This window comes from Pseudophryne corroboree, chromosome 3 (assembly GCF_028390025.1).
Source record: "Pseudophryne corroboree isolate aPseCor3 chromosome 3, aPseCor3.hap2, whole genome shotgun sequence".
Taxonomy (NCBI): domain Eukaryota; kingdom Metazoa; phylum Chordata; class Amphibia; order Anura; family Myobatrachidae; genus Pseudophryne; species Pseudophryne corroboree.
In genome coordinates this window covers 499,858,520-499,878,525 of record NC_086446.1, presented here as the reverse complement: position 1 = coordinate 499,878,525, position 20,006 = coordinate 499,858,520, and the positions used below count along the sequence as shown (strand labels likewise).

The window sequence follows — 20,006 nt, the reverse complement described above, 5'->3', positions numbered from 1 at the left end:
GAACAAATATATATGTACAGCAAGAAATAACCATTTTTTTCAGGTGGAAAACAGGAGTAAAAAAAATAAATATAAAAATAATACAGTTTTGAGAGAAATATATATTGTGCAACTGGCAGTGGATCTCTATATCGAGAATTCCAGAGGTTATTCATAAACTAGTACAACACTATGTTCAACTAGCAGATGGGACCTGTTTCAGAATAGACAAAGGGGTTCATTTCTCTTCAATAGCAACTAAACCTTTAGAAAAACAATCCTACTCAGCACCAACTAATCCTTTAGCACAAAAAAATAAAATTGAATAAAATGTGAATTTATTTTAGTGAATAAATATTTCAAATAGTAACCAACACATCCTGCCGTTAAGTCATTACTGGTCACAGCAATACAGTATACAGAGTTATGAAAGCAATACTGGTGTGACAGGTGCTGTCAAGCTCACTGTATAAGGTGGACAAACCAATACTCTCTTCCAGCATTCTGCAGCCGAGACTGTATTATACTACACACCAGTAGTTCTCAACAGGTCATGTTTTGCGGATTTCAGACTGTGGAAGGCTGTGCAAATTCATTCGATATGTGACACTTGTATATCTGTGTGCGACAAAGTCTGAATCTGTATACGATGCAGCGGCTGTGGATTTTTCTCCACACCAAGGGCCTAATTCAGACCTTATCGAAGCAGCAAATTTGTTAGCAGATGGGCAAAACCATGTTGCACTGCAGGGGGGGCAGATGTAACATGTGCAGAGAGTTAGATTTGGGTGGGGTGTGTTCAAACTGAAATCTATATTGCAGTGTAAAAATAAAGCAGCCAGTATTTACCCTGCACAGAAACAATGTAACCCACCCATATCTAACTCTCTCTGCACATGTTATATCTGCCTCCCCAGCAGTGCACATAGGGGGTCATTCAGAGTTGTTCGCTCGCTAGCAGATTTTAGCAGCATTGCACACGCTAGGCCGCCGCCCTCTGGGAGTGTATCTGAGCTTAGCAGTATTGAGAACGAAAGATTAGCAGAATTGCGAATAGAAATTTCTTAGCAGTTTCTGAGTAGCTTGAGACTTACTCCTACACTACGATCAGCTCAGCCCGTTTCGTTCCTGGTTTGACGTCACAAACACGCCCTGCGTTCGGCCAGCCACTCCCCCGTTTCTCCAGACACTCCCGCGTTTTATCCTGGCACGCCTGCGTTTTTCCGCACACTCACAGAAAACGGCCAGTTTCCGCCCAGAAACACCCACTTCCTGCCAATCACACTCCGATCACTTCAACGATGGAAATTCTTCGGTCGGACGTGAGTAAATCTACTAAGTTTTGAGCTAAAATACTTAGCGCATGCGCACTGCGTACCATGCGCATGCGCATTTTCGCCTTAATCGCTCCGTTGCGAAAATCGGCAATGAGCGAACAACTCGGAATGACCCCCCTGGTTTTGCCCAACTGCTAACAAATTTGCTGCTACGATCAGATCTGAATTAGGCCCCAAGTTCTGTTGTGCTTGGTATATAGACTCAGTCACACACACTTACATTGCAACTCCGATGCATTTTCACTTGAAAATGATGCCTGGTGCTTGCTTAGTTGCACAGGACCTGATGGCCCACTTGCGCCAGGTGTTTCATGACGTATGGTCTATTGAGGCTGGGTGTATACGGATGCTCTGGGTCTCTTCTTTTTCATATAAACAAATTTTCAAAAATACGCCGGACTGCTCTTAAGGAAAAAGTTTATTGCGTTAGCAGAATAACACAATAATGTTTCTTACTTATTCTTACATGAACTGACATCACTGTTCTAGATGAAGAAAAGAGAGAAAAAACACTAGCAAGTCAACAGCCAAATTATCCTTGCAGGGAACAAAAACCCTATCTGACCACAAAAAACGACAACCTGATTAACTCCCTGGATCAAACACCCAAGTAATGCAATGGAATAGTCATAACTATTATATTTCTCTTGGGGCATATGCCCTTCAAAGATGTTTGCTCCAGAATTGATCTCCATCTTGTCGTTACCACTGTGCCAGCCTGTGGATTCCCTCACCTATAAATCTCTGCGTGCACACCTCCCTGCTGATCATGTCTTCACACACATCTCGCAGGCTGACAATCAGCGCTCGAGTCTCTTTGCTCTCAGTGAACGTTTCCAAAACGTTATGACGAGATACTGCTTCTGGGTTCTCCTCTTCCTCTTGCTCCAAACTATTTGCAGCCATTGTGTTGGCACTTAGACTGAAGATTTCACTTGCCACAAACTGAAAAGAGAGAACAATTACAAAAGTTGCAACATTATCTAGCAGAGGCTAAAAACTACATACATACCAGGTAGCAATATCTAAAAATGTATTACTGGTGGCTAGCTTCTTAGGTCACACTAATAGGTATGGATACCTTACCAGGCTGCAACAAGGTCTTACAATGGACTAAATGAACGGTAAATTCCTGCATGGCCTCTGCTTGAGTGCACAACTTACACATAGTCCAGATATGTTGCCAAAATGTGAAAATTTCTGAACAGCATATTACAAAAACGCTGTCGTCTTTATTTTTTACTATTCTAAAAGTGTCAGGAGAAAACTAGTGCTTGATAAATAATGGCAGTAGATGTCGCTGGCATTTAACAGGTTTAAAAGTAAAGACCGAATGCATCAGAGCATTCCCAGAGCACACCTAAGCACAGTGGCCCTGGTCATTTCTACCCTGGGTCATTGAGTTATACCAGTGGTTCCCAAAGTGGGTGTCATTGCACGCTGGGGTACTGCAGGTCACCAGGAGGGTTCCGGTATGAATGGTCAACCATGTTATGGTCGACAGTCATTAGGTCTACCACTATTGGTCTACATTGGCATGGTCGACATGGACAAATGGTCGACACCTGAAAATGGTCGACAAGTGAAAGGTCGACATGAGGGAGAGTAATTTTTTTTGGTGTCGTTTTCTGCATCAAGTGACAGGGAACCCCAATTAGTGCACCGCGTCCCCTCGCATGCTTCAGCAACATTGCCGTTCCTAATCGTAGTCCACGTGGATCGTAAAGTATGGAAAAGTTCCCCAAAAGAAAAAAAATTAGAATTTACTTACCGATAATTCTATTTCTCGTAGTCCGTAGTGGATGCTGGGGACACCGTAAGGACCATGGGGAATAGCGGCTCCGCAGGAGACTGGGCACATCTAAAGAAAGCTTTAGGACTATCTGGTGTGCACCGGCTCCTCCCCCTATGACCCTCCTCCAAGCCTCAGTTAGGATACTGTGCCCGGACGAGCGTACACAATAAGGAAGGATCTTGAATCCCGGGTAAGACTCATACCAGCCACACCAATCACACCGTACAACTTGTGATCTGAACCCAGTTAACAGCATGATAACAGAGGAGCCTCTAGAAAAGATGGCTCACTACAGCAATAACCCGATTTTTTGGTAACAATAACTATGTACCAGTATTGCAGACAATCCGCACTTGGGATGGGCGCCCAGCATCCACTACGGACTACGAGAAATAGAATTATCGTAAGTAAATTCTTATTTTCTCTAACGTCCTAAGTGGATGCTGGGGACTCCGTAAGGACCATGGGGATTATACCAAAGCTCCCAAACGGGCGGGAGAGTGCGGATGACTCTGCAGCACCAAATGAGAGAACTCCAGGTCCTCCTCAGCCAGGGTATCAATTTTGTAGAATTTTACAAACGTATTTGCTCCTGACCAAGTAGCTGCTCGGCAAAGTTGTAAAGCCGAGACCCCTCGGGCAGCCGCCCAAGATGAGCCCACCTTCCTTGTGGAGTGGGCATTTACAGATTTTTGGCTGTGGCAGGCCTGCCACCGAATGTGCAAGCTGAACTGTACTACAAATCCAACGAGCAATAGTCTGCTTAGAAGCAGGAGCACCCAGCTTGTTGGGTGCATACAGGATAAACAGCGAGTCAGTTTTCCTGACTCCAGCCGTCCTGGAAACATATATTTTCAGGGCCCTGACAACGTCTAGCAACTTGGAGTCCTCCAAGTCCCTAGTAGCCGCAGGCACCACAATAGGTTGGTTCAGGTGAAACGCTGAAACCACCTTAGGGAGAAACTGAGGACGAGTCCTCAATTCCGCCCTGTCCGAATGGAAAATCAGATAAGGGCTTTTACAGGATAAAGCCGCCAATTCTGACACGCGCCTGGCCCAGGCCAGGGCCAACAGCATGACCACTTCCCATGTGAGATATTTTAACTCCACAGATTTAAGTGGTTCAAACCAATGTGACTTTTGGAACCCAAAAACTACATTGAGATCCCAAAGTGCCACTGAAGGCACAAAAGGAGGCTGTATATGCAGTACCCCTTTTACAAACGTCTGAACTTCAGGGACTGAAGCTAGTTCTTTTTGGAAGAAAATTGAAAGGGCCGAAATTTTAACCTTAATGGACCCCAATTTCAGGCCCATAGACACTCCTGTTTGCAGGAAATGTAGGAAACGACCCAGTTGAATTTCCTCCGTCGGGCCTTACTGGCCTCGCACCACGCAACATATTTTCGCCAAATGCGGTGATAATGTTTTGCGGTTACATCCTTCCTGGCTTTGATCAGGATAGGGATGACTTCATCCGGAATGCCTTTTCAGGATCCGGCGTTCAACCGCCATGCCGTCAAACGCAGCCGTGGTAAGTCTTGGAACAGACAGGGTCCTTGCTGGAGCAGGTCCCTTCTTAGAGGTAGAGGCCACGGATCCTCCGTGAGCATCTCTTGAAGTTCCGGTTACCAAGTCCTTCTTGGCCAATCCGGAGCCACGAATATAGTGCTTACTCCTCTCCATCTTATCAATCTCAGTACCTTGGGTATGAGAGGCAGAGGAGGGAACACATACACTGACTGGTACACCCACGGTGTTACCAGAACGTCTACAGTTATTGCCTGAAGGTCCCTTGACCTGGCGCAATACTTGTCGAGTTTTTCCCAACGGTTTATAATCATGTGGAAGACTTCTGGGTGAAGTCCCCACTCTCCCGGGTGGAGGTCGTGCTGAGGAAGTCTGCTTCCCAGTTGTCCACTCCCGGAATGAATACTGCTGACAGTGCTATCACATGATTTTCCGCCCAGCGAAGAATCCTTGCAGCTTCTGCCATTGCCCTCCTGCTTCTTGTGCCACCCTGTCTGTTTACGTGGGTGACTGCCGTGATGTTGTCCGACTGGATCAACACCGGCTGACCTTGAAGCAGAGGACTTGCTAAGCTTAGAGCATTGTAAATGGCCCTTAGCTTCAGGATATTTATGTGAAGTGATGTCTCCAGGCTTGACCATAAGCTCCGGATATTCCTTCCCTGTGTGACTGCTCCCCAGCCTCGCAGGCTGGCATCCGTGGTCACCAGGACCCAGTCCTGAATGCCGAATCTGCGGCCCTCTAGAAGATGAGCACTCTGCAACCACCACAGGAGGGACACCCTTGTCCTTGGTGACAGGGTTATCCGCTGATGCATCTGAAGATGCGACCCGGACCATTTGTCCAGCAGGTCCCACTGGAAAATTCTTGCGTGGAATCTGCCGAATGGGATTGCTTCTTAGGAAGCCACCATTTTACCCAGAACCCTTGTGCATTGATGCACTGAGACTTGGCTCGGTTTTAGGAGGTTCCTGACTAGCTCGGATAACTCCCTGGCTTTTTCCTCCGGGAGAAAAGCCTTTTTCTGGACTGTGTCCAGGATCATCCCTAGGAACAGAAGACAAGTCGTCGGAACCAGCTGCGATTTTGGAATATTGAGAATCCAATCGTGCTGCCGCAACACTACCTGAAATAGTGCTACACCGACCTCCAACTGTTCCCTGGATCTTACCCTTATCAGGGAATCGTCCAAGTAAAGGATAACTAAAATTCCCTTCCTTCGAAGGAATATCATAATTTCGGCCATTACCTTGGTAAAGACCCGGGGTGCCGTGGACCATCCATACGGCAGCGTCTGAACTGATAGTGACAGTTCTGTACCATAAACCTGAGGTACCCTTGATGAGAAGGGTACATTTTGACATGAAGGTAAGTATCCTTGATGTCCCGAGACATCATGTAGTCCCCTTCTTCCAGGTTCGCAATCACTGCTCTGAGTGAATCAATCTTGAATTTGAACCTCTGTATGTAAGTGTTCAAAGATTTTAGATTTAGAATCGGTCTCACCGAGCCGTCCGGCTTCGGTACCACAACAGTGTGGAATAATACCCCGTTCCCTGTTGCAGGAGGGGTACCTTGTTATCACCTGCTGGGAATACAGCTTGTGAATGGCTTCCAAAACAGTCTCCCTGTCAGAAGGAGACATCGGTAAAGCCGACTTTAGGAAACGGCGAGGGGGAGACGTCTCGAATTCTAATTTGTACCCCTGAGATATCACCTGAAGGATCCAGGGGTCTACTTGCGAGTGAGCCCACTTCGCGCTGAAATTCATTGAGACGGGCCCCCCACCGTGCCGGATTCTGCTTGTAAAGCCCCAGCGTCATACTGAGGGCTTGGCAGAGGCGGGAGAGGGTTTCTGTTCCTGGGAACTGGCTGATTTCTGCAGCCTTTTTCCTCTCCCTCTGTCACGGGGCAGAAATGAGGAATCTTTTGCCCGCTTGTCCACGAAAAGACTGCGCCTGATAATACGGCGTCTTCTCATGTTGAGAGGCGACCTGGGGTACAAACGTGGATTTCCCAGCTGTTGCCGTGGCCACCAGGTCTGAAAGACCGACCCCAAATAACTCCTCCCTTTAATAAGGTAATACTTCCAAATGCCGTTTGGAATACGCATCACCCGACCACTGACGTGTCCATAACCCTCTACTGGTAGAAATGGACAACGCACTTTGACTTGATGCCAGTCGGCAAATATTCCGCTGTGCATCACGCATATATAGAAATGCATCTTTTAAATGCTCTATAGGCAATAATATACTGTCCCTATCTAGGGTATCAATATTTTCAGTCAGGGAATCCGACCACGCCAACCCAGCACTGCACATCCAGGCTGAGGCGATTGCTGGTCGCAGTATAACACCAGTATGTGTGTAAATACATTTTAGGATACCCTCCTGCTTTCTATCAGCAGGATCCTTAAGGGCGGCCATCTCAGGAGAGGGTAGAGCCCTTACAAGCGTGTGAGCGCTTTATCCACCCTAGGGGGTGTTTCCCAACGCACCCTAACCTCTGGCGGGAAAGGATATAATGCCAATAACATTTTAGAAATTATCAGTTGTTATCGGGGGAAAACCACGCATCATCACACACCTCATTTAATTTCTCAGATTCAGGAAAACTACAGGTAGTTTTTCCTCACCGAACATAATACCCCTTTTTGGTGGTACTCGTATTATCAGAAATGTGTAAAAACATTTTTCATTGCCTCAATCATGTAACGTGTGGCCCTACTGGAAGTCACATTTGTCTCTTCACCGTCGACACTGGAGTCAGTATCCGTGTCGGCGTCTATATCTGCCATCTGAGGTAACGGGCGCTTTAGAGCCCCTGACGGCCTATGAGACGTCTGGACAGGCACAAGCTGAGTAGCCGGCTGTCTCATGTCAACCACTGTCTTTTATACAGAGCTGACACGGTCACGTAATTCCTTCCAACAGTTCATCCACTCAGGTGTCGACCCCCTAGGGGGTGACATCACTATTACAGGCAATCTGCTCCGTCTCCACATCATTTTTCTCCTCATACATGTCGACACAAATGTACCGACATACAGCACACACACAGGGAATGCTCTGATAGAGGACAGGACCCCACTAGCCCTTTGGGGAGACAGAGGGAGAGTTTGCCAGCACACACCAGAGCGCTATATATATATATATATATACAGGGATAACCTTATAAAAGTGTTTTTCCCCTTATAGCTGCTGTATCTTTAATACTGCGCGTAATAAGTGCCCCACCTCTCTTTTTTAACCCTTTCTGTAGTGTAGTGACTGCAGGGGAGAGACAGGGAGCTTCCCTCCAACGGAGTTGTGAGGGAAAATGGCGCCAGTGTGCTGAGGAGATAGGCTCCGCCCCCTTATCGGCAGCCTTATCTCCCGTTTTTTTATGTATTTTGGCAGGGGTTAAATGCATCCATATAGCCCAGGAGCTATATGTGATGCATTTTTTGCCATCCAAGGTGTTTATTATTGCGTCTCAGGGCGCTCCCCCCCAGCGCCCTGCACCCTCAGTGACCGGAGTGTGAAGTGTGCTGAGAGCAATGGCGCACAGCTGCAGTGCTGTGCGCTACCTTGTTGAAGACAGGACGTCTTCTGCCGCCGATTTTCCGGACCTCTTCTGCCTTCTGGCTCTGTAAGGGGGCCGGCGGCGCGGCTCTGGGACCCATCCAGGCTGGACCTGTGATCGTCCCTCTGGAGCTAATGTCCAGTAGCCTAAGAAGCCCAATCCACTCTGCACGCAGGTGAGTTCGCTTCTTCTCCCCTTAGTCCCTCGATGCAGTGAGCCTGTTGCCAGCAGGTCTCACTGAAAATAAAAAACCTAAACTAAAACTTTCACTAAGAAGCTCAGGAGAGCCCCTAGTGTGCACCCTTCTCGTTCGGGCACAGAGATCTAACTGAGGCTTGGAGGAGGGTCATAGGGGGAGGAGCCAGTGCACACCAGATAGTCCTAAAGCTTTCTTTAGATGTGCCCAGTCTCCTGCGGAGCCGCTATTCCCCATGGTCCTTACGGAGTCCCCAGCATCCACTTAGGACGTTAGAGAAAATTTGAAAAACTCATTTCGACCTTTCATGTGTTGACCTTTCATGTGTCGACCTAATGACTGTCGACCATAACATGGTCGACCATCCAAACAGATACCCACCAGGAGGGTTGCCACGGGTTAGTGGTTTAGTACCAAAACAAATTATTTAAGGTCAATTTTATGGGCAAAGCCAGTGTTGGTGGCTGCCAGTCATAAACTATGTGGACAAACAGAAGCATCACACCATATAACTGAACCAAAGGAAGACAGGTAGGCACAATTCACTTAATTTAATAATTTTTCCTGAATTTCTCAATATGAAACTTTTGGACTATGGGTGCTATGAAGAAAATGCTGATCTCTAGGGTGCCATGATTCAAGAAATTCTGGGATCCACTGAGCCACTGGCATAGCTATATTGGGTGCAGGAGAAGCAGCTGCTATGGGGCCCGGCGGCTTGGGGGGCCCCAAAGGCAATCCCACAGTACCCTCTAAAAGTTATACTGCCACACCAGTTTGAGGCCCGGCAGCTTAGTTACTTTACTGGTAGTGAAGTGGCTGCGCCTGCCGTAGTGGCACTAAGGGCAGCGTGGCTGACAGACGCGGGCTGATTGTGCTTATACAGTGCCACATCCATCAGCCGTGCACCGCTACTGCAGGCGCAGCCATGCTTCCGGATTCTGTTGAACAAGCGGCTTCACCTCCCTCCTCCTTATCAGTAAGTGCAATGCAGGACCCCAAACCCGGCACAGCAGCAATAAGTAAAAATGTAAAAATGAGGAAAATAAAATAATAATACATTTTAGAGGGTGCAGTGGGGTTGCCTTCGCCACCCCTTCACCCCCAACCGTAGTGACAAAAGCTGGGGGTTGGGAAGGGCCCTTCCAAGATTTTGCTATGGGGCCCACAAAGTTTTAGTTATGCCCCTGCACTGAGCTATACTGTTATTACTGTCACTCAGTTGTATCATTATTCTTCCTGTTTATTGAACCCTGTAATATTGTATTGTTATTTCATATCATTGTATTTTTCTATGTACAGTGCTACACACAGGTTGACTCCTTATAAATAAAAACACAATGAAAAAATAAGATTTTACTCACCGGTAAATCTATTTCTCGTAGTCCGTAGTGGATGCTGGGTACTCCGTAAGGACCATGGGGAATAGACGGGCTCCGCAGGAGACTGGGCACTCTAAAGAAAAGATTAGGTACTACATCTGGTGTGCACTGGCTCCTCCCTCTATGCCCCTCCTCCAGACCTCAGTTAGGGAAACTGTGCCCGGAAGAGCTGACATTACTAGGAAAGGATTTGGAATCCCGGGTAAGACTCATACCAGCCACACCAATCACACCGTACAACTTGTGATAATTATACCCAGTTAACAGTATGAACAACAACTGAGCCTCATTAAACTGATGGCTCAGAACAAAAAACCCTATAGTTAAGCAATAACTATATACAAGTATTGCAGAATTCCGCACTTGGGACGGGCTCCCAGCATTTACTACGGACTACGAGAAATAGATTTACCGGTGAGTAAAATCTTATTTTCTCTGACGTCCTAGTGGATGCTGGGTACTCCGTAAGGACCATGGGGATTATACCAAAGCTCCCAAACGGGCGGGAGAGTGCGGATGACTCTGCAGCACCGAATGAGCAAACTCAAGGTCCTCCTCAGCCAGGGTATCAAACTTGTAGAATTTTGCAAACGTGTTTGATCCCGACCAGGTAGCAGCTCGGCAAAGTTGTAAAGCAGAGACCCCTCGGGCAGCCGCCCAAGAAGAGCCCACCTTACACGTGGAATGGGCTTTGACTGATTTAGGATGCGGCAGTCTAGCCGCAGAATGTGCAAGTTGAATCGTGCAACAGATCCAGCGAGCAATAGTCTGCTTTGAAGCAGGAGCACCCAGCTTGTTGGGTGCATGCAGGATAAACAGCGAGTCAGTTTTTCTGACTCTAGCCGTCCTGGAAACATAGATTTTCAGGGCCCGGACTACATCCAGCAACTTGGAAGCCTCCAAGTCCTGAGTAGCCGCAGGCACCACAATAGGTTGGTTCAAATGGAACGCTGATACCACCTTAGGGAAAAATTGGGGACGAGTCCTCAATTCTGCCCTGTCCATATGGAAGATCAGATAGGGGCTTTTGCATGACAAAGCCGCCAATTCTGACACACGCCTAGCCGAAGCCAAGGCCAAAAGCATGACCACTTTCCACGTGAGATATTTCAACTCCACGGTCTGAAGTGGCTCAAACCAATGTGATTTTAGGAAATCCAACACAACGTTGAGATCCCAAGGTGCCACTGAGGGCACAAAAGGGGGCTGAATATGCAGCACTCCCTTAACAAACGTCTGAACTTCAGGCAGTGAAGCCAGTTCTTTTTGAAAGAAAATAGACAGGGCCGAAATCTGGACTTTAATGGATCCCAATTTTAGGCCCATAGTCACTCCTGACTGTAGGAAGTGCAGAAAACGACCCAGCTGAAATTCTTCTGTTGGGGCCTTCATAGCCTCACACCAAGCAACATATTTTCGCCATATGCGGTGATAATGTTTTGCTGTCACATCCTTCCTAGCTTTTATCAGCGTAGGAATGACTTCAACCGGAATGCCCTTTTCCATCAGGATCCGGCGTTCAACCGCCATGCCGTCAAACGCAGCCGCGGTAAGTCTTGGAACAGACAGGGCCCCTGCTGTAGCAGGTCCTGTCTGAGAGGCAGAGGCCAAGGGTCCTCTGAGATCATTTCTTGTAGTTCCGGGTACCAAGTCCTTCTTGGCCAATCCGGAACGATGAGTATAGTTCTTACTCCTCTCTTTCTTATTATCCTCAGTACCTTTGGTATGAGAGGAAGAGGAGGGAACACATAAACCGACTGGTACACCCACGGTGTCACTAGAGCGTCCACAGCTAATCGCCTGAGGGTCCCTTGACCTGGCGCAATATCTTTTTAGCTTTTTGTTGAGGCGGGACGCCATCATGTCCACCTGTGGCCTTTCCCAACGATTTACAATCAGCTGGAAGACTTCTGGATGAAGTCCCCACTCTCCCGGGTGGAGGTCGTGCCTGCTGAGGAAGTCTGCTTCCCAGTTGTCCACTCCCGGAATGAACACTGCTGACAGTGCTATCACGTGATTTTCCGCCCATAGGAGAATCCTTGTGGCTTCTGCCATCGCCATCCTGCTTCTTGTGCCGCCCTGTCGGTTTACATGGGCGACCGCCGTGATGTTGTCTGACTGAATCAGCACCAGATGGTTTTGAAGCAGGGGTTTTGCCTGACTTAGGGCATTGTAAATGGCCCTTAGTTCCAGAATGTTTATGTGTAGGGAAGCTTCCTGACTCGACCATTGTCCTTGGAAGTTTCTTCCCTGAGTGACTGCCCCCCAACCTCGGAGGCTTGCATCCGTGGTCACCAGGACCCAGTCCTGTATGCCGAATCTGCGGCCCTCGAGTAGATGAGCACTCTGCAGCCACCACAGCAGAGACACCCTGGCCCTCGGGGACAGGGTGATCAGCCGATGCATCTGAAGATGCGATCCGGACCACTTGTCTAACAGATCCCACTGAAAGATCCGTGCATGGAACCTGCCGAATGGAATTGCCTCGTAAGAAGCTACCATCTTTCCCAGGACTCGCGTGCAGTGATGCACCGACACCTGTTTTGGTTTTAGGAGGTCTCTGACCAGAGATGACAACTCCTTGGCCTTCTCCTCCGGGAGAAACACCTTCTTCTGTTCTGTGTCATACCCAGGAACAGCAGACGCGTCGTAGGAACCAGCTGCGACTTCGGGATATTCAGAATCCAGCCGTGCTGTTGTAGTACTTCCTGAGATAGTGCTACTCCAACCAACAACTGCTCCCTGGACCTCGCCTTTATAAGGAGATCGTCCAAGTACGGGATAATTAAAACTCCCTTCTTTCGAAGGAGTATCATCATTTCGGCGATTACTTTGGTAAATACCCTCGGTGCCGTGGACAGACCAAACGGCAACGTCTGGAATTGGTAATGGCAGTCCTGTACCACAAAACGGAGGTACACCTGGTGAGGTGGGTAAATGGGGACATGTAGGTAAGCATCCTTGATGTCCAGTGATACCATGTAATCCCCCTCTTCCAGGCTTGCAATAACCGCCCTGAGAGATTCCATTTTGAACTTGAACTTCCTTATATAAGTGTTCAAGGATTTCAAATTCAGAATGGGTCTCACCGAACCGTCTGGTTTCGGTACCACAAACATTGTGGAATAGTAACCCCGTCCCTGTTGAAGGAGGGGAACTTTGATTATCACCTGCTGGAGGTACAGCTTGTGAATTGCCGCCAGTACTACCTCCCTGTCCTGGGGAGTAGCTGGCAAGACTGATTTGAGGTAACGGCGAGGGGGAGACGTCTCGAATTCCAGCTTGTATCCCTGAGATACCACTTGTAGAACCCAGAGATCCACCTGTGAGCGAACCCACTGGTCGCTGAAGTTCCGGAGACGGGCCCCCACCGCACCTGGCTCCACATGTGGAGCCCCAGCGTCATGATGTGGACTTAGTGGAAGCAGGGGAGGATTTTTGTTCTTGGGAACTGGCTGTATGGTGCAGCTTTTTCCCTCTACCCCTGCCTCTGGGCAGAAAGGACGCGCCTCTAACCCGCTTGCCTTTCTGAGGCCGAAAGGACTGTACTTGATAATACGGTGCTTTCTTAGGCTGTGAGGGAACCTGAGGTAAAAAAGTAGACTTCCCAGCTGTTGCTGTGGATACGAGGTCCGAAAGACCGTCCCCAAACAATTCCTCACCCTTATAAGGCAAAATTTCCATGTGCCTTTTAGAATCAGCATCACCCGTCCACTGCCGAGTCCATAATACTCTCCTGGCAGAAATGGACATCGCATTAATTCTAGATGCCAGCCGGCAATTTATCTGCAGGCTCCTTTAAGGCGGCCGTATCCTGAGACGGCAGTGCCACCTTTTTTGATAAGCGTGTGAGCGCCTTGTCCACCTTAGGGGATGTCTCCCAGCGTAACCTATCCGTTGGCGGGAAAGGGTACGCCATTAGTAACCGCTTAGAAATTACTAGTTCTTATCTGGGGAACCCCACGCTTCTTCACACAATTCGTTTAACTCATCAGATGGGGGAAAAGTCACTGGCTGCTTTTTCTCCCCAAACATAATACCCTTTTTTGTGGTAACCGGGTTAATGTCAGAAATGTGCAACACATTTTTCATTGCCGTAATCATGCATCGGATGGCCCTAGTGGATTGTATATTTGTCTCATCCTCGTCGACACTGGAGTCAGACTCCGTGTCGACATCTGTGTCTGCCATCTGAGGTAGCGGGCGTTTTTGAGCCCCTGACGGCCTCTGAGATGCCTGGGCAGGCGCGGGCTGAGATGCCGGCTGTCCCAAAGCTGCGTCATCGAACCTTTTATGTAAGGAGTTGACACTGTCGGTTAATACCTTCCACATATCCATCCACTCAGGTGTCGGCCCCGCAGGCGCCGACATCACACTTATCGGCACCTGCTTCGCCTCCACGTAAGCGTCCTCATCAAACATGTCGACACAGCCGTACCGACACACCGCACACACAGGGAATGCTCTGACTGAGGACAGGACCCCACAAAGTCCTTTGGGGAGACAGAGAGCGAGTATGCCAGCACACACCACAGCGCTATATAATCAGGGATTTACACTAACAAAAGCGATTTTCCCTATAGCTGCTTTTATAATAAGAATTTACTTACCGATAATTCTATTTCTCGTAGTCCGTAGTGGATGCTGGGGACTCCGTCAGGACCATGGGGATTAGCGGCTCCGCAGGAGACAGGGCACAAAAGTAAAAGCTTTAGGATCAGGTGGTGTGCACTGGCTCCTCCCCCTATGACCCTCCTCCAAGCCTCAGTTAGGATACTGTGCCCGGACGAGCGTACACAATAAGGAAGGATTTTGAATCCCGGGTAAGACTCATACCAGCCACACCAATCACACTGTACAACCTGTGATCTGAACCCAGTTAACAGCATGATAACAGCGGAGCCTCTGAAAAGATGGCTCACAACAATAATAACCCGATTTTTGTAACAATAACTATGTACAAGTATTGCAGACAATCCGCACTTGGGATGGGCGCCCAGCATCCACTACGGACTACGAGAAATAGAATTATCGGTAAGTAAATTCTTATTTTCTCTGACGTCCTAAGTGGATGCTGGGGACTCCGTCAGGACCATGGGGATTATACCAAAGCTCCCGAACGGGCGGGAGAGTGCGGATGACTCTGCAGCACCGAGTGAGAGAACTCCAGGTCCTCCTCAGCCAGGGTGTGCCCCTGACCAAGTAGCAGCTCGGCAAAGTTGTAAAGCCGAGACCCCTCGGGCAGCCGCCCAAGATGAGCCCACCTTCCTTGTGGAATGGGCATTTACATATTTTGGCTGTGGCAGGCCTGCCACAGAATGTGCAAGCTGAATTGTACTACACATCCAACTAGCAATCGTCTGCTTAGAAGCAAGAGCACCCAGTTTGTTGGGTGCATACAGGATAACAGCAAGTCAGTTTTCCTGACTCCAGCCGTCCTGGAAACCTATATTTTCAGGGCCCTGACAACATCTAGCAACTTGGAGTCCTCCAAGTCCCTAGTAGCCGCAGGTACCACAATAAGCTGGTTTAGGTGAAACGCTGACACCACCTTAGGGAGAAACTGGGGACGAGTCCGCAGCTCTGCCCTGTCCGAATGGACAATCAGATATGGGCTTTTGTGAGACAAAGCCGCCAATTCTGACACTCGCCTGGCCGAGGCCGGGGCCAACATCATGGTCACTTTCCATGTGAGATATTTCAAATCCACAGATTTGAGCGGTTTAAACCAATGTGATTTGAGGAATCCCAGAACTACGTCGAGATCCCACAGTGCCACTGGAGGCACAAAAGGGGGTTGTATATGCAGTACTCCCTTGACAAACTTCTGGACTTCAGGAACTGAAGCCAATTCTTTTTGGAAGAAAATCGACAGGGCCGAAATTTGAACCTTAATGGACCCCAATTTGAGGCCCATAGACACTCCTGTTTGCAGGAAATGCAGGAATCGACCGAGTTGAAATTTCTTCGTGGGGCCTTCCTGGCCTCACACCACGCAACATATTTTCGCCACACGTGGTGATAATGTTGTGCGGTCACCTCCTTCCTGGCTTTGACCAGGGTAGGAATGACCTCTTCCGGAATGCCTTTTTCCCTTAGGATCTGGCGTTCAACCGCCATGCCGTCAAACGCAGCCGCGGTAAGTCTTGGAACAGACATGGTACTTGCTGAAGCAAGTCCCTTCTTAGCGGCAGAGGCCATGAGTCCTCTGTGAGCATCTCTTGAAGTTCCGGGTACCAAGTCCTTCTTGGCCAATCCGGAGCCACGAGTATAGTTCTTACTCCTCTACGTCTTATAATTCTCAGTACCTTAGGTATGAGAAGCAGAGGAGGGAACACATACACCGACTGGTACACCCACGGTGTTACCAGAACGTCCACAGCTATTGCCTGAGGGTCTCTTGACCTGGCGCAATACCTGTCCAGTTTTTTGTTCAGGCGGGACGCCATCATGTCCACCTTTGGTCTTTCCCAACGGTTCACAATCATGTGGAAGACTTCCCGATGAAGTCCCCACTCTCCCGGGTGGAGGTCGTGCTGAGGAAGTTTGCTTCCCAGTTGTCCACTCCCGGAATGAACACTGCTGACAGTGTTAACACATGATTTTCCGCCCAGCGAAGAATCCTTGCAGTTTCTGCCATTGCCCTCCTGCTTCTTGTGCCGCCCAGTCTGTTTACGTGGGCGACTGCCGTGATGTTGTCCCACTGGATCAATACAGGCTGACCTTGAAGCAGAGGTCTTGCTAAGCTTAGAGCATTGTAAATTGCTCTTAGCTCCAGTATATTTATGTGGAGAGAAGTCTCCAGACTTGATCACACTCCCTGGAAATTTTTTCCTTGTGTGACTGCTCCCCAGCCTTTCAGGCTGGCATCCGTGGTCACCAGGACCCAGTCCTGAATGCCGAATCTGTGGCCCCTTAGTAGATGAGCACTCTGCAGCCACCACAGAAGAGACACCCTTGTCCTTGGAGACAGGGTTATCCGCTGATGCATCTGAAGATGCGATCCGGACCATTTTTCCAGCAGATCCCACTGAAAAGTTCTTGCGTGAAATCTGCCGAATGGAATCGCTTCGTAAGAAGCCACCATTTTTCCCAGGACCCTTGTGCAATGATGCACTGACACTTTTCCTGGTTTTAGGAGGTTCCTGACTAGCTCGGATAACTCCCTGGCTTTCTCCTCCGGGAGAAACACCTTTTTCTGGACTGTGTCCAGAATCATCCCTAGGAACAGCAGACGTGTCGTCGGAGACAGCTGCGATTTTGGAATATTTAGAATACACCCGTGCTGTCGTAGAACTACTTGAGATAGTGCTACTCCGTCCAACTGTTCTCTGGACCTTGCCCTTATCAGGAGATCGTCCAAGTAAGGGATAATTAAGACGCCTTTTCTCTGAAGAAAAATCATCATTTCGGCCATTACCTTGGTAAAGACCCGGGGTGCCGTGGACAATCCAAACGGCAGCGTCTGAAACTGATAGTGACAGTTTTGTACCACGAACCTGAGGTACCCTTGGTGAGAAGGGCAAATTGGGACATGGAGGTAAGCATCCTTGATGTCCAGGGACACCATATAGTCCCCTTCTTCCTGGTTCGCTATCACTGCTCTGAGTGACTCCATCTTGATTTGAACCTTTGTATGTAAGTGTTCAAAGATTTCCCATTTAGAATAGGTCTCACCGAGCCGTCTGGCTTCAGTACCACAATATAGTGTGGAATAATACCCCTTTCCTTGTTGTAGGAGGGGTACTTTGATTATCACCTGCTGGGAATACAGCTTGTGAATTGTTTCCAATACTTCCTCCCTGTCGGAGGGAGACGTTGGTAAAGCAGACTTCAGGAACCTGCGAGGGGGAGACGTCTCGAATCTCCAATCTGTACCCCTGGGATACTACTTGTAGGATCCAGGGGTCCACTTGCGAGTGAGCCCACTGCGCGCTGAAACTGTTGAGACGACCCCCCACCGCAGCTGAGTCCGCTTGTACGGCCCCAGCGTCATGCTGAGGACTTGGCAAAAGCGGTGGAGGGCTTCTGTTCCTGGGAATGGGCTGCCTGCTGCAGTCTTCTTCCCTTTCCTCTATCCCTGGGCAGATATGACTGGCCTTTTGCCTGCTTGCCCTTATGGGGACGAAAGGACTGAGGCTGAAAAGACGGTGTCTTTTTCTGCTGAGATGTGACTTGGGGTAAAAAAGGTGGATTTTCCAGCTGTTGCCGTGGCCACCAGGTCCGATGGACCGACCCCAAATAACTCCTCCCCTTTATACGGCAATACTTCCATGTGCCGTTTGGAATCTGCATCACCTGACCACTGTCGTGTCCATAAACATCTTCTGGCAGATATGGACATCGCACTTACTCTTGATGCCAGAGTGCAAATATCCCTCTGTGCATCTCGCATATATAGAAATGCATCCTTTAAATGCTCTATAGTCAATAAAATACTGTCCCTGTCAAGGGTATCAATATTTTCAGTCAGGGAATCCGACCAAGCCACCCCAGCGCTGCACACCCAGGCTGAGGCGATCGCTGGTCGCAGTATAACACCAGTATGTGTGTATATACTTTTTAGGATATTTTCCAGCCTCCTATCAGCTGGCTCCTTGAGGGCGGCCGTATCTGGAGACGGTAACGCCACTTGTTTTGATAAGCGTGTGAGCGCCTTATCCACCCTAAGGGGTGTTTCCCAACGCGCCCTAACTTCTGGCGGGAAAGGGTATAACGCCAATAATTTTCTATCGGGGAAAACCCACGCATCATCACACACTTCATTTAATTTATCTGATTCAGGAAAAACTACAGGTAGTTTTTTCACACCCCACATAATACCCTCTTTTGTGGTACTTGTAGTATCAGAAATATGTAACACCTCCTTCATTGCCCTTAACATGTAACGTGTGGCCCAAATGGAAAATACGTTTGTTTCTTCACCGTCGACACTGGAGTCAGTGTCCGTGTCTGTGTCTGTGTCGATCGACTGAGGTAAATGGGCGTTTTAAAGCCCCTGACGGTGTTTGAGACGCCTGGACAGGTACTAATTGGTTTGCCGGCCGTCTCATGTCGTCAACCGACCTTGCAGCGTGTTGACATTATCACGTAATTCCCTAAATAAGCCATCCATTCCGGTGTCGACTCCCTAGAGAGTGACATCACCATTACAGGCAATTGCTCCGCCTCCTCACCAACATCGTCCTCATACATGTCGACACACACGAACCGACATACAGCACACACACAGGGAATGCTCTGATAGAGGACAGGACCCCACTAGCCCTTTGGGGAGACAGAGGGAGAGTTTGCCAGCACACACCAAAACGCTATAATTATACAGGGACAACCTTTATATAAGTGTTTTTCCCTTATAGCATCTTAATATATATAATCATATCGCCAAATAAGTGCCCCCCCCCTCTCTGTTTTAACCCTGTTTCTGTAGTGCAGTGCAGGGGAGAGCCTGGGAGCCTTCCCACCAGCATTTCTGTGAGGGAAAATGGCGCTGTGTGCTGAGGAGAATAGGCTCCGCCCCCTTTTCGGCGGGCTTCTTCTCCCGTTTTTCTGAGACCTGGCAGGGGTTAAATACATCCATATAGCCCCAGGGGCTATATGTGATGTATCTTTTAGCCAGTATAGGTATTTCATTGCTGCCCAGGGCGCCCCCCCCAGCGCCCTGCACCCTCAGTGACCGCTGGTGTGAAGTGTGCTGACAACAATGGCGCACAGCTGCAGTGCTGTGCGCTACCTCATGAAGACTGAAAAGTCTTCTGCCGCCGGTTTCTGGACCTCTTCACTCTTCGGCATCTGCAAGGGGGTCGGCGGCGCGGCTCTGGGACCGGACTCCATGGCTGGGCCTGTGTTCGATCCCTCTGGAGCTAATGGTGTCCAGTAGCCTAAGAAGCCAATCCATCCTGCACGCAGGTGAGTTCACTTCTTCTCCCCTAAGTCCCTCGTAGCAGTGAGCCTGTTGCCAGCAGGACTCACTGAAAATAAAAAACCTAATAAAACTTTTACTCTAAGCAGCTCTTTAGGAGAGCCACCTAGATTGCACCCTTCTCGGCCGGGCACAAAAATCTAACTGAGGCTTGGAGGAGGGTCATAGGGGGAGGAGCCAGTGCACACCACCTGATCCTAAAGCTTTTACTTTTGTGCCCTGTCTCCTGCGGAGCCGCTAATCCCCATGGTCCTGACGGAGTCCCCAGCATCCACTTAGGACGTCAGAGAAATATAGT

At 48.9% G+C, this 20,006-nt stretch overlaps 1 protein-coding gene across 1 annotated transcript in view; it reads right to left on the bottom strand.

Moving 5' to 3' along the window:
- TBCD (tubulin folding cofactor D) overlaps positions 1–20,006 on the bottom strand; it is a 707,681-nt gene that overhangs the window by 678,867 nt on the left and 8,808 nt on the right. Inside the window, exon 2 of the mRNA XM_063961004.1 lies at positions 2,051–2,261. Coding sequence (XP_063817074.1) covers positions 2,051–2,222 — 172 coding nt within the window. The 5' untranslated portion in view covers positions 2,223–2,261. The remainder of the gene's footprint in view (positions 1–2,050; positions 2,262–20,006) is intronic.